The sequence below is a fragment of the Crocodylus porosus genome, unplaced genomic scaffold (assembly GCF_001723895.1).
Source record: "Crocodylus porosus isolate Cpor-Errol unplaced genomic scaffold, CroPor_comp1, whole genome shotgun sequence".
NCBI lineage: Eukaryota > Metazoa > Chordata > Crocodylia > Crocodylidae > Crocodylus > Crocodylus porosus.
The window spans coordinates 1,758,711-1,771,152 of NW_017728942.1; the positions used below are offsets into that span (position 1 = coordinate 1,758,711).

The window sequence follows — 12,442 nt, forward strand, 5'->3', positions numbered from 1 at the left end:
GTTACTTTTCTGTACTTTTGCATTAAATTGTCTAATTTCTGGCTACAAATTTGCTCTGTATTAAGTGACAACACATTTTTGCTCATTTTTGTCTTTGCTGTTTTTGTTGTTCTTAAAATATTGATAATTGTAACAGTGTTTGCATTTCCAAGCTTCCTGCAACTTCTTGCCATTTGTTTTACAAGTGCTTTTACAGTTCTACCTGCAGAACAACTGAAAGCAGAGAACTATGAAGTTTCTTTCATAAAAGTGTATGGACTTAAAGTAGAACTGGCCAACCTTAAATTTTATCCTGATCTCTAGTGCCACCTATAGATGATATAAAACTACTTCATTATCACTTTGGAGTTCAAATTGTGGAATGCTACGTACATTAACTTTCTGCATATAAACAGGGACATGAAAACTGACCTGAATTTTCAAATTCCAATTTCAGTGCATTTGTATTAGGCAAAAAAAATGTAGCAAGGCATTTCTTTGAGCTACAGTAAGAAAAATCACTATACCTGTGCATTAGGACAAACATTTTGACCTCACATTAAAAGTTATGACGTTATAAGGATGTTAAATGTTGTTACACAAAAATCCAAACAGGCTGACTGCATCATGCTGATGATCAGACACTCAATCAAGGCAGATGATATTTGCTTAAACCGGGCATTAGTTACTAGGGCTCGACTTGTCAAGTTTGCTTTCATTGTTCCTCTCTGGCTGCATGTCCTCAAATATGACAATGGGGCCTGCTCTTCCCCCTGAAGACAATAGGAGCGGTTCCATGCATTTCCATTGATGTAGAATCAAGCTTACAGCCTCCTCTATTGCATTAGTGCTTTAGAAGGTCAATGAGTTGTCTTGAAAAAGGAGAAATTTATGTTTGCTATTAAATGATTTCAAGTGCTTGCTCTTTGCAGTAAGATCATCTGGCCCAGTACAACTGTATTTGAACGACACCATTTCCCCCCCATCTCAGTTATCTGACAATTTAGAAAGTTCAGACTTACCATTTATATGGGAACAGTTGTATACAGCTTTATCAGAGGGAACACAGGAGTGGACTGCATACAAATCTAGTGCATTTTGATCTAAAGATTACAACATTTGATCTATGTCACTAGAATGATAGTTTGCAAACTGGAGACCAGTAACCACAAATAAATACATATAACACTTACCTGCGCTCGTGCTTACAAAGCACGTGTATTTTTTCCAGCACACATCTAAAAAGCAAAGGTTACTTGTGCACCAAAATAAACAGAAACAGCAACAGCAAACTGCAGGGCTATATTTGGAAAAATATATTTGTATTTTTTTAAACAAGGAGCATTCTGATACAGATCACTGTGTTGCATACATGATTTGAATAAAAGTTCTGTTATGACACAATGGTAAGTCATTGCTGATGTAGACTTAATATTACAGTAAAATCTTTGTTATCCGGCATTTAAGTAACCGGAAATTCTATTAACTGGGATTTCCGGCCGGCTAGCCAGCTGCGGAGAGGGGGTGGGGGAAAGCTCACACGGTGCCCGCTGTTGCCCCCCACCACTGCCGCTACTCCACGTGCGGCTGCCACCCTGCTGGGTTATTTCAGATAACTGGAATTTTTACATAACTGGCAATCCCCTTGCCCCGGGGATGCTGGATAACAACGATTTTACTGTATTATTATTCTTTTAAAGAAGTACCTCATAATACATTCCTGTGCAACTTACTCCGGTAAGGTGCTAAGCACTGACAACTCTGACTTCAATCAATTGGTCCAGTAGTGATTACTCTGAATGCACCACTAAACAAAATCCTAAAGCCACTTTATTAATTCCCAGAAAATGCTATATCAGTCAGAACTGGCTAGTGGCCCTGTGCCAAATTATCATAACAGCAGGAACTTGGAAAATACATTTAAGTTTTTTAGGTGTGTCATCTTTTTGTACACATACAAAGAGATGCCATTATGATATGACCATGTCTGACACTTCAGAGATTTATTGTTCAGAAAGTTGGGCTCAGAAGTGGGCCCAGAGCCCAATCCAGAGCTCACAGAAGTCAATGGTGATCCTTTCAAGTTCAATGGGTTCTAGATCAATCCAATTTTTTTTTTTAAATATTCCATTTTGCACCCACATGCCAGGCATTTAAAGGTACACAGGTTTCCAAATAAATGGCCAGAATTTTTTAAACAAGCTCAGTATGCATGAGCAGTTTAGAAAAATCTGGATATAGGACAATGAAAGCCACAGGGTACTGGATGACTGATAATTAAGCTCCAGCTTTTTTAACAATTCATCCTGTTTTTTTTTATCTCTGTTCTGAAGTCACATTTGAAATAAATAAATTCACAGTTACAAATTGAGGCCCAAGTCTTGCAAGCAATTCAAGAGTCAAGTTAAACACATGCATAAGGTTCAATGGGACTGGAGCCAAAATTATTTTTGATGTTGAATGATTATGTTTTATGCAACCAGCAGCATGTCAACAGTAGATCAGATCCAATATGACTTATGCCTAGCAATTTGTATTGTGTGAGAATTAATAAAAAATTGTGAATGGCTGTTTATTGTGGTACCTAACAAAAAGCAGAATAACCACTGTTTTTTGCTGTGTGAGAGATGGAAAATACCAGCGAGGTAAACCACAATGGTAGTATTCTTTACTCCCCTAATCCAGCAAAAGTCAACATACATTCAAGTTACATGTATGATTACTTCCACTGAAATCAGCGGGACTAGCGTGTACTTAAATGCTTTGCTTGATTGTATTCTATACCTAGTGATGCAGAGACTGAAGCTAGCTCCTTCTATGTGAGGTCAGTGAGCTATGCAACAAAACACCCACAATGAGTGCAGTGACTTCAAACTGGTTCCATTTGAAAACTATGTCCCAAATGGTGTTGGTTGCTTCTGCCTTTCTTTTCACATGAAAAGAATGAGTAACTTAATCATGAAGGTAAATTATATCATAAGGTAAGGTGCTCTTTGCATTTGATGGAAAACATTTATTGTTCTATTTAAATAAAGTTAAACGTTGCACAAGAAAAAATCTGCTCTGGAAAATTAATTAAACTTTAAATAGGTCTATCAATAATCAGGGACAATTTTTCAGCGATTACAGCCTCTAATTTCCTCTGCACATAATTATGCACAAACTTTTTTGGCATGTGCAAGGCTACTGTACTCGTATGACTTCATGTGCAAACTGGTCCAATGGCTTCAATGAGACTTCATGGGGCACAGTTCTTAGGGCTGAATTTGATCTGGCAAGAATATCTGGAAGGAATTTTTTTTTTAATCTAATCTGGTATGGAGTCTGCAGGACACAGTAAAGCTGTATGGGCTCCGTTTTGAATGATGGAGTAGGTTTGCTTTGGTGTGTCTGTGTGAGAGGATGAGGAAAAGATGGGAGGTGGAGGAGCTGAAGTAGATACAGTGATACTTTGACCCCCATCACTAACCACAGTCACTTCTGTTGCTCCTTCCTGAATCAGAGCATTGAGACCTTCCAGGTCAGAACAGCTGATGCCAGAACTGGTGATGAAAGCCTGGTTTGCTGAAGCCTCATGACCACTGACTGGAGCAGCAGGAATCAGTGTCTGGTGTAGAGCACTGCCATCACTTTGGTCATGGGCTGTGAGAAGAACTGCTGGCTGTGCCACTGACCCAGTTTCACCCTGAGACACTGGTGGGGGAGGTGCCAGCAAACTGACTTGGCCCAGCAGCTGCAACCGGCTATTGGCAGAGAGGCCTTCCTGATTCTGGCTAACCAGTGCGGGAGGCACCACATTTACCGATGCAGACTGAATAATACTATTCGCCTGAGGCATCTGATGGCCCACAATAATCTTGACCCTTCCCTCACTGTATGGAGAGACCTGGGCAGCCTGAAGTGGAACCTGTAGGTGACTGACAGTAATAGGGGCACTGGTTTGCCTACTGGGATCCATCTGGAGCTGCAAAACAGCCAGTTCATTATTTTTAGTCCCATTATACATGCTGTGCTGTTTCTTATGGCTCCTGAGAGAATCTTCTCGGACAAAGGAAGCTTCACACAGGTCACATTTAAATGCCTTCTTGGCATCTAACCTGGCTACTTGCCTGGAGGTGCTCTGCTTTGTCTTATCTCCCTCCTTCTTCTCTGAGATTTGCTTCTTGGCCTTGACTTTGTCCCCATGAGCTTTCTTCACATGTGTCGTCAGATTGCTCCGCTGTTTTGTATCAAAGCTGCAGAAGTCACATTTGAAAGGGCGGTCCTTGCAATGAATTCTCTGATGTACCTTGAGAGCTGCTTTGCTGGAACAAGAGTAGTTGCACTCTGAACACTTCACTGGTTGCTCAGGTTGATGGGTTCGGATGTGGTGCCGAAGGCTTGTTTTGTTTCCGCACTGGAATTCACACTCTGGACACTTGAGGGTATTCTCCATGCTATGCTTGATGCGGATATGCGATTTCAAGTTCCCTTTCATGGCACAGCGGACGTCACAGAACTCACACTTGTAAGGCTTCTCCCCAGAGTGTACACGCATGTGCCTCTTCAAGTCTGAGTTGATTTTAAATTTAGCAGGACACATCTGACACTGAAAGGGGGCATCTCCTGTCAACAAATTATGCATTTAAATTAGAAGAGTCAAGCCAAGATTCACAGTACATCTTGGGGAGGCTTAAAGCTAAAAAAACTGCAAAAGTTTAAACTGGCATATGCACCTTATTCAACACAGTGGACACCCCGACATGGAGAACTCTGTATGTAGAAAAAGTAGAACATGCTGGCAGGCACCAGCAGTTCTTGGTATCTGCATCCCAAATGTTCTCTATTCTAGTTAATTTTATGAGAACACTTGCTCCAAGACATGCTACTGCATTTTCTCATTCATCTCTCATTAGTAAGGCTATCATTTCAAACTAATGCTTTTAACCAATTTAAATCAAACATGATGGAATCCTAACTCTGTTGGTACATTTCAAGATAAGATTTTCTAAACAGATACACAAAGAGTACTCCAAGTTTAGAGAGAGTTACTTACTACATTTTATATTAGGAGGAATTTAATTGTATTATGGCAGCATTATAACAACTGGAAGAGAGAAATATGAAACAAATCATGAATACAAATGATAAAAAAATACTAGGTGGATGCATGTTTCATATGCCTGCACAGTAATGTTAGGGAAGGATTTCATGTATCCTTTGGTCTTTTAATGCAACTTGGCAGTGTGAGAGGATTTTGCATTATGTGACAGACCATCTTCCTACGGATCAGTTTGAGACTCTCTGGCTGTCTACACACATTTAAATAACCTGGGAGAATTCTCCCAGGTTTATATTCCTTGTAGAAAAAACTTACCAGCATTTGCTCTCCTGGGGGTGATTTAACCCTGGTTGTTCCCAGATTACTTTTCTCCTGGAGTGGCTATTTTTATTCTAGGATAAAAAGCCTTAACATTTATATACTTGTGCTTTCTTTTGGGAGAGCAGTGACACTCCCAGGAGAAACTGAATGGCTGTATGAGGCCTTTCTTTTGAAATTTCCATCTGTGCAGACACGTGTTGGCAAAGTACGTGCATGTACACAATTTTTGTGGGAATATGCATGAAGGCAAGAAAACAGACACAGATGAAAACTTGGCTCAAAGTGTTTGGCTGCCAGATCTTGCAAATGTGCATGTTCAACTTGTAGCTCACGAGTGGTCTGTTACTTCAGTGAAGAGACTTAACATTCATTTTACATTTGTACCATAAGGACTAAACCTTGGCTTAGTAGGCTCATGCCACAACTATATACAACCAAATTAAGCTTTACATCTGTTTGTTCCATAAACATTGAATCAAATCTAGTGTACAGGCTAATAAATGTTTAAGAATGGTCATTAACAACCCCCCGAACAGCTGCTTAAATAATATGCATAAAACCACAGGGTTCACTTTTTTCCGTTATCTATCAGGCAGTTTTTCCTCTGAACCACTTGAAGAGTGAGGTATCATTTGGATATATCACTCCATGATGGAAAAAGCAATAAAGGGTGCCATTAAAGACAGAAATAAAATGCAGAAAGTTCAATAAATGTTTTTGTTCTTTAATAATCATGAGAGCATATGGCTAATTTATAAGTTAATATTTTATAGATCTTTGTGATAGCTGTATAATTTTGCATACTTTTTTTATCCAACTACATAGGCCATTGAATTAGTTGCACATATTTTTAATAAGTTGGGACCTACTGTGCTAATCTATGTATCTGTTTAATAATTGAGATACATGGTGTATTGTGGTTATTATACAGATTTTATTAATGAAGATACACTGCTTGCTGGGCTAGTTTATTTTACAGCTCCAGCTATATACTCTTTCAGCTGAATTGCAAGACTCAGCAATTGAATTTTAACCCACTTTACTGATGAAGACATAGTACATATTTCAATGGCTCAATTTTCATATAGTGACTGTGCTGACCGTATTGCAGAATCCAGGAAAGACAAATGAGAGTAATACATTTATTTGCTAATTTGCAGATTGATCTGCTTTATATTACACAACTGGCCTCAGACCATTTGATGTTGACAGAGAAAATTTAAAAATCTTGGGCCCAAATCTGAAACACTCTCTTACATGAGTAAGAGATTGGTTTTATTTTTCCCTCCTCTACATTTCACAAGGAATTTATTCATCCACTGGAAATAAATCCCTTGCTGTATACAACTTCATGTCAGGATCAAAATCTGCTAGTCAATGCTAATTTAATGAACTCTGAATCATAACAACATGCAACTAAAATTCACAGAACTAATCAAATACAGAAAGAACAATCTGTAAACCAACCTAATACCTTAGGGAAAGTGATGAGCAACACACCCCAGAGGCAAACAGTATCAGAGAAGTTTGACAAGTTGTTTATAAGAACAAACTGCATGACAGAATCCAATACAAAGGAATCTACAAAAATAATTTGACTTTAAGAATTATGAATTTAGTACCAGGAAAACATGCGGGATTTACCGTAACAGAGACTGAAGGATCTATATATAGAAAATATATTCAGCATGAGGAAACTTGTATTGCTGCTGCCCATATCTTGTTAATGTAATTGGTAATCTACTAATGCAAGGATAAATTGAATTATGAAATCCAAACAAGTTAAGAGCATCTACATTACAGAGTTAAACTGGTTTAACTAGCTTGATTTTATGTTCTAATGACATAAAATATTTCAGCTTCTCTATTATAGACAATGGGTTTTTAAAGATGCAGATAAAAGCCTTATGGGATACTCAGAAGCACTTAGGCATATCCTGGGAATATACTTAGAGCCTAAGGGTGCATCTACATGTGTGTTTTAATGTGCATTAGCTTATTTTAATAGGCCTTAAAGTATCACTAAAAAACCTGCGCTCTTTAGTTTATGCGCATTAAAACAGGCTAATGTGCATTTTCCTTACAATGAAGGTATTAGATTTAATGTGGAATAACTAAAGCACATGAATGCACATGTAGATGTGCCCTGAACACCTTCAAATATAATGTCCAAGGCCATCCTTATAGATCTACTTACCAGTATGGGACCGGAGATGTACAGTAAGCTGGCTAGAGTTGCGGCTTGCATAAGGGCAGATCTGGCATTTAAATGGACGCTCATTTGAGTGGATGCGCTGGTGCTTGTTGAGACTGCTGCTGTCAGCAGCTGCATAGTCACAGTGCTTACACTTGTAAGGTTTCACCCCAGTATGGGAACGCATGTGCATCTTCAGCTTATCTTTGCGACTGAAGCACTTGCTGCAAACTTCACATTTATGAGGCTTGTCTCCTGAATGCAAACAAAACAGTATTAAGGGTACAAGAATTTTTGTAATGACTAATTTTTAAAGAGGTATAGTCTTAATTTTTGAAAAGCCTCCTATACCAGCAGTATTTATGCTTTCCACTACCTGTACACTAGCCACTTTCTTCCCATTGTGCAGATGCAAACAGATCAAGCACAATTCAGCAGACACTTTGAAAACCCACTGCTCTATAGCAGCGGTGCTCAACCTCTGGCCCATGGAGCCCTTGCATCTGACAACAGGGCTCCCATGGGTTAGGAAATTTGGTGGCAGGGAAGCAGTGGCCATTAATATGGCCATACTCCCCTCTGCTAAATTCCCATAACCCAAGGCCCAAGTGCCAGGTTGGAGCCAGGCCACATCCCCTTCCCCCTGCAGTGCTGGTTTGGGGATGGCCTCCATTCCATACCTTTTTCTCCCCCTCCCGGTTGGGCCAGGCTACCTCATGCCTCTTATCACATCACCTAGCCCAGCGGGTGGGAAAGGGAAGCCCCCTTCTTCCCCTGCTGGGCTGAGCTCAGGCTGTGCTGCCCCCTGCCCCACTCTACATGGCCAGATGCCATGCTGGCCCTGGGAGCTGGACCAGAACCACCACCTGGCCTGCAGTCAGACCAGGCACTGCCCATCTGGCCTGCTGGGGAAAAAGGTTGAGCACCACTGCCCTATAACATCTTCTGTACGTTTCTTTAAAAAAGAAACAACTTCTGAAACAACGAATAAGTGCTGAGGGTACTAACAAACAGCTGCCCATTCGCACTTCACATCACTTGATACTAATATGTGGGCATATCTGATCACAGCCTTAAACAAGCAGGAAAAGTGTTCTGATGTTTTTCAACTTTATGGCTAGAGACAGTATAAACTGCAATCGGGCTGACAAAGGAGTGGTGTGCACCATCCAATGGGGCCTGGCTCATTCAAAGGGCAGTGGAAGGTAGGGGATGGAATTGTGCTCGTGGACCATGAGTGCTATACTATGTAAATACCCTTTGTGGGAAAACACCTGTTGATAACATACAAGAAAGAGAAGCAGAAGCCAATAATTTTAGAGGTTAACCTGTGTGCGTTCTTAAATGGCGTTCCATATCTTTCATGCCATATGATGTCTTAAACTGGCAACCTGAAAACAAAAAGTCATATCAGACAACACAAAGTTAGATATTTAAAGGCAAAGACAACTCACAAAACAAGAGCATATGCTTTGGCAAATTCAGGAGCCTTCACGATTCTGAATGGACTCTAACGTTTTTTGCATCAAAAAACATCACGTTTTTCTTCTTTTACTTTGAAAAGGGATGACTTCAATATTCCTGGAAAATGAGGTCTATATCTTGCTTCCTTACATTTACCTTCAACAGTACTCTTAGTTTTCTAACACCTTCCTAGACTAATCATTCTTTGCATTAACTCACCCTGTCTTTTTTGTGCTAAGCTCTAAAACAAAGAGTTTGGAATATGTGCCTGGGGTTTGGGATGCACACTACAATACAGAGGGGATAAAGGTGAGACTCATTAATTTCAAGTGTGGTCTCAGGTTAATGCTACTGAGGCCCAGGCTAACAAATGACTCCTTCAGAGTTTTGTCTGAGTCCAGAGGGCTGGGTAGGAAAATACAGATTAAACAGCATGCAAATGTACAACAAGCTTTGAAATGAGATTCATTCAATGAGACGGAAAGAATTTGGAACAACAAAATAGTAAACTCTACTTAAATTAGTGGGAGGACTACCCAAGCAAACAGGTCTTACTCCCATGGTAAGTCGTATGCAAGTAAATTCAGCATTTGCATGAATTTTCTCAATACTGTATGGTTACTTTGATGATCAATATAATTAAAACAAATAAGGCAGAAGACAAATAAGGCCTTACATTTTGATGAGTGCAGGTATCCCTCTGCCCATATGACAGGCCTGTTGAGACATACAGAGCCTTGACATACAGAGACATACAGAGCCTAAGGACTTGACTCTGAAATCAATGGCAAAAATCCTACTGACTGATGGTGCAAATTCTAGGCCTAAGTAAACTTGTTATCATGTCATCATCTATACTCTCTTTATCTTAGATTTATGGAAACAAGCAGACCTAACATATTTATGACTACATTGAAATGAACAAAAAAAAAAAAAAAAAGAAAGACTTTACCTGAGTAGCAACAGTTCAGTTTCTTTTGGGCAAGTGAAGCAGCGGGTTTTCTAGAACGAGATTTTGGTGGTGGGGAGACAATAGCAGCAGTCTGAGGCTCACTGCTTTCACTGGGCAGATACGTCTGGTAGCCATGCTCAAAAACAAACTCCGGAGCTGAAACTACATGCATACAACATTCACTTTCATACAGTGTGAATTTGCTCAGTAATACAGTGCGTCTCTAATCCTTAATTAATTACACTAAGCACTTCCACATTTAGTCCTGGTTTTACAACCATATATTCCTATTATTTTAAAAATTGTTTTCTCTCCTCTCTTATCCCATAAAAGTCCTCTACAAAGGGAAAAAGAATTTGACTAAGGTGCATATTCTGCCTGGGTAGTTCCTTGCATCCGTGCACAGTCATACTGAAGTCAGCAGGACTTTGCAAAGGCTCAAGGCCTGTACGGCTCTGATTCGTGGTTTAGTCTGTTTTCTTTGTTGTCTGCGCAGGCTTTATTCTTGTGAAAAAAAAAAGTTATATTTGTTCCTATATGTTAGCAGGATAAGGGCTGTAAGGGACTAGTCTGGGAAAGAATAGTTAAACTGGCTGCATACAATCTACTGTCAAAAACAAACTGAAAAAATGTTACCTTTTTTCAAATCCAATCTCTTTAAGATTTTAGAAGTTATTCATAAAAATGTCAGATAAAACATCTGTAGGCAAAACACTGACTTTTGAATGGATTAAAACTTGACCGCTCTCCTAAAATGGGTAGACACAAGCCCCCTCACCTGACAGGTGGAAAAAGTTAACAAGAAGCAGAAAAGTTAAGCACTCATTTGAAACTCGTTAAGTCACAGAAAACTATTAAAATTAGGTAATACCTGACTGTGGTTCATGTGATTACCCAGTCTTTCACAAATCCTATTCTTTTCTCCTCCTCCCAACTCTCTGCCCAAATTACAGGTGGACTAATTAGTTCAAACCAAATAAGGCCCCACACCTGAAAACATGAATACACATTACTATTACATGTTATGTGACTAGCAAATAAAACTCCACACCTTCTTAAAAAGCTTGCCAGATAGACACCTGCCTTGACTGCCTGCAAAGACTTAAGTACCAGGTAGCATTTCCAGGCAATTATGAGAGCAGTTTTTGCAGACTGGTCTCCTCACGTAAGGATATCCTGGACTGAGAACTACAGCAAATCTGGGCCTGTCTACACGAGACATTTACTGCAGAGTTGCCCAGCCAGCGTCACAGTTAACGTCTCTGTGTCTACACATGCAGTTATTAGAATGAAGTAAATTAATTCACTCTGCCGTAGGTTAGTTCTTGTAAATACAAGTACTTTCCTATAGCGGAGTTTTTTACTCCACAGCAACGCACGTGTAGATGCCAACGGGGCTGGCTGGGCCACAAGGGTGTTTCAGTACAGGGGCTCCTGCCGGCTAGCCCCACGCTGAAGCGTCCTCGTACCGCAGCCAGCCCCTCTGCAGCACACTGGGCTGGGCTGGAGCAGCCCCGGGCTGGCAAGCTGACCTCCTGGGCCCCCTGCCAGCTGGGGCTGCTCCGACTCAGCTCAACCTACTGCAGTCCCCGGCACATGTTTAAACGTGACACTCAGGAGTAATAAACACAATGTGCACCAGTTTACTGCTGCACATGTAGACACACCCTGCATTTCTCACCATGGCCTTTGTTAAAAATAAACTGAATTCCAGTCCAATTACCAATAGAGACACCAATAACGACTTTCCTTTTCATTCATTTTCATGAATTGATGATGCATGCCCTCAGACTTAAGCCATCAGAAGCAGGCTCACATTTTTACCCTGAAATTACGTGGCTGGCGTCCTACCAAAGCTAAGTTTGTTTCTTCATCAAAACCGACACGAACGCTCGGGTATGAAGCGGTGTTTTAGCACGGAGGGGTCTGAGTACTCTCCTGCCCCTCCCGGGGAGGGGCGTTTCCAAAACGCCCAGCAATACCTGTGATGGTCTGGGTCTCCGAGGTGATCGTCCGGGTCGTGGTTTGCGTCTGCGTCGCCGGCACCGTTTCTTCGGACACAAACTGGACGGTGCTCGTGGCGCCAGCCGCCGCGCCGGTCAGCTGGCAGCCGCTTTGCTTGTGAGCGACAAAGGCATCGAGGTTGTTGAACTGCTGCTTGCAGATCCCGCAGATGTGAATATCCGGGGTGAGCTCCACCAAGACGGTGGTACCTCCTGGAACTGGAAAAACGGGAACGTTGGCGACGCCACTGCCTCGCAAACCGCCCCCACGCCACAAGCACCCCGACAGGCCTGACGCAGGGAAGATCTGCACCCCGGGGGGACACCCCGTCTCGCACACGGGGGCGCAGTCAAGCACGTTTGAAAAAGGATGCAGCGTTTAATAAAGAATTCATGTATTTTAATCACGCACGGGGCTATTTCCCCCGGGGGTGGCAACCCAAGCGCGGCCCCCACAACGCAGGCCCGCCCCGCGCCGCGCCGCGGGC

The 12,442-nt window shown here is 41.3% G+C and overlaps 1 protein-coding gene across 1 annotated transcript in view; it reads right to left on the reverse strand.

Moving 5' to 3' along the window:
- Nucleotides 1-1,911: 1,911 nt before the first annotated feature.
- Nucleotides 1,912-12,442, reverse strand: part of ZFP64 (ZFP64 zinc finger protein) — a 10,771-nt gene continuing 240 nt past the window's right edge. The window contains exons 2-6 of the mRNA XM_019548146.1: nt 11,934-12,173; nt 9,952-10,113; nt 8,864-8,926; nt 7,539-7,790; nt 1,912-4,584 (exon numbers count right to left, since the gene is read on the reverse strand). Of these exons, the coding sequence (XP_019403691.1) occupies nt 3,287-4,584; nt 7,539-7,790; nt 8,864-8,926; nt 9,952-10,113; nt 11,934-12,173 (2,015 nt within the window). The 3' untranslated portion in view covers nt 1,912-3,286. The remainder of the gene's footprint in view (nt 4,585-7,538; nt 7,791-8,863; nt 8,927-9,951; nt 10,114-11,933; nt 12,174-12,442) is intronic.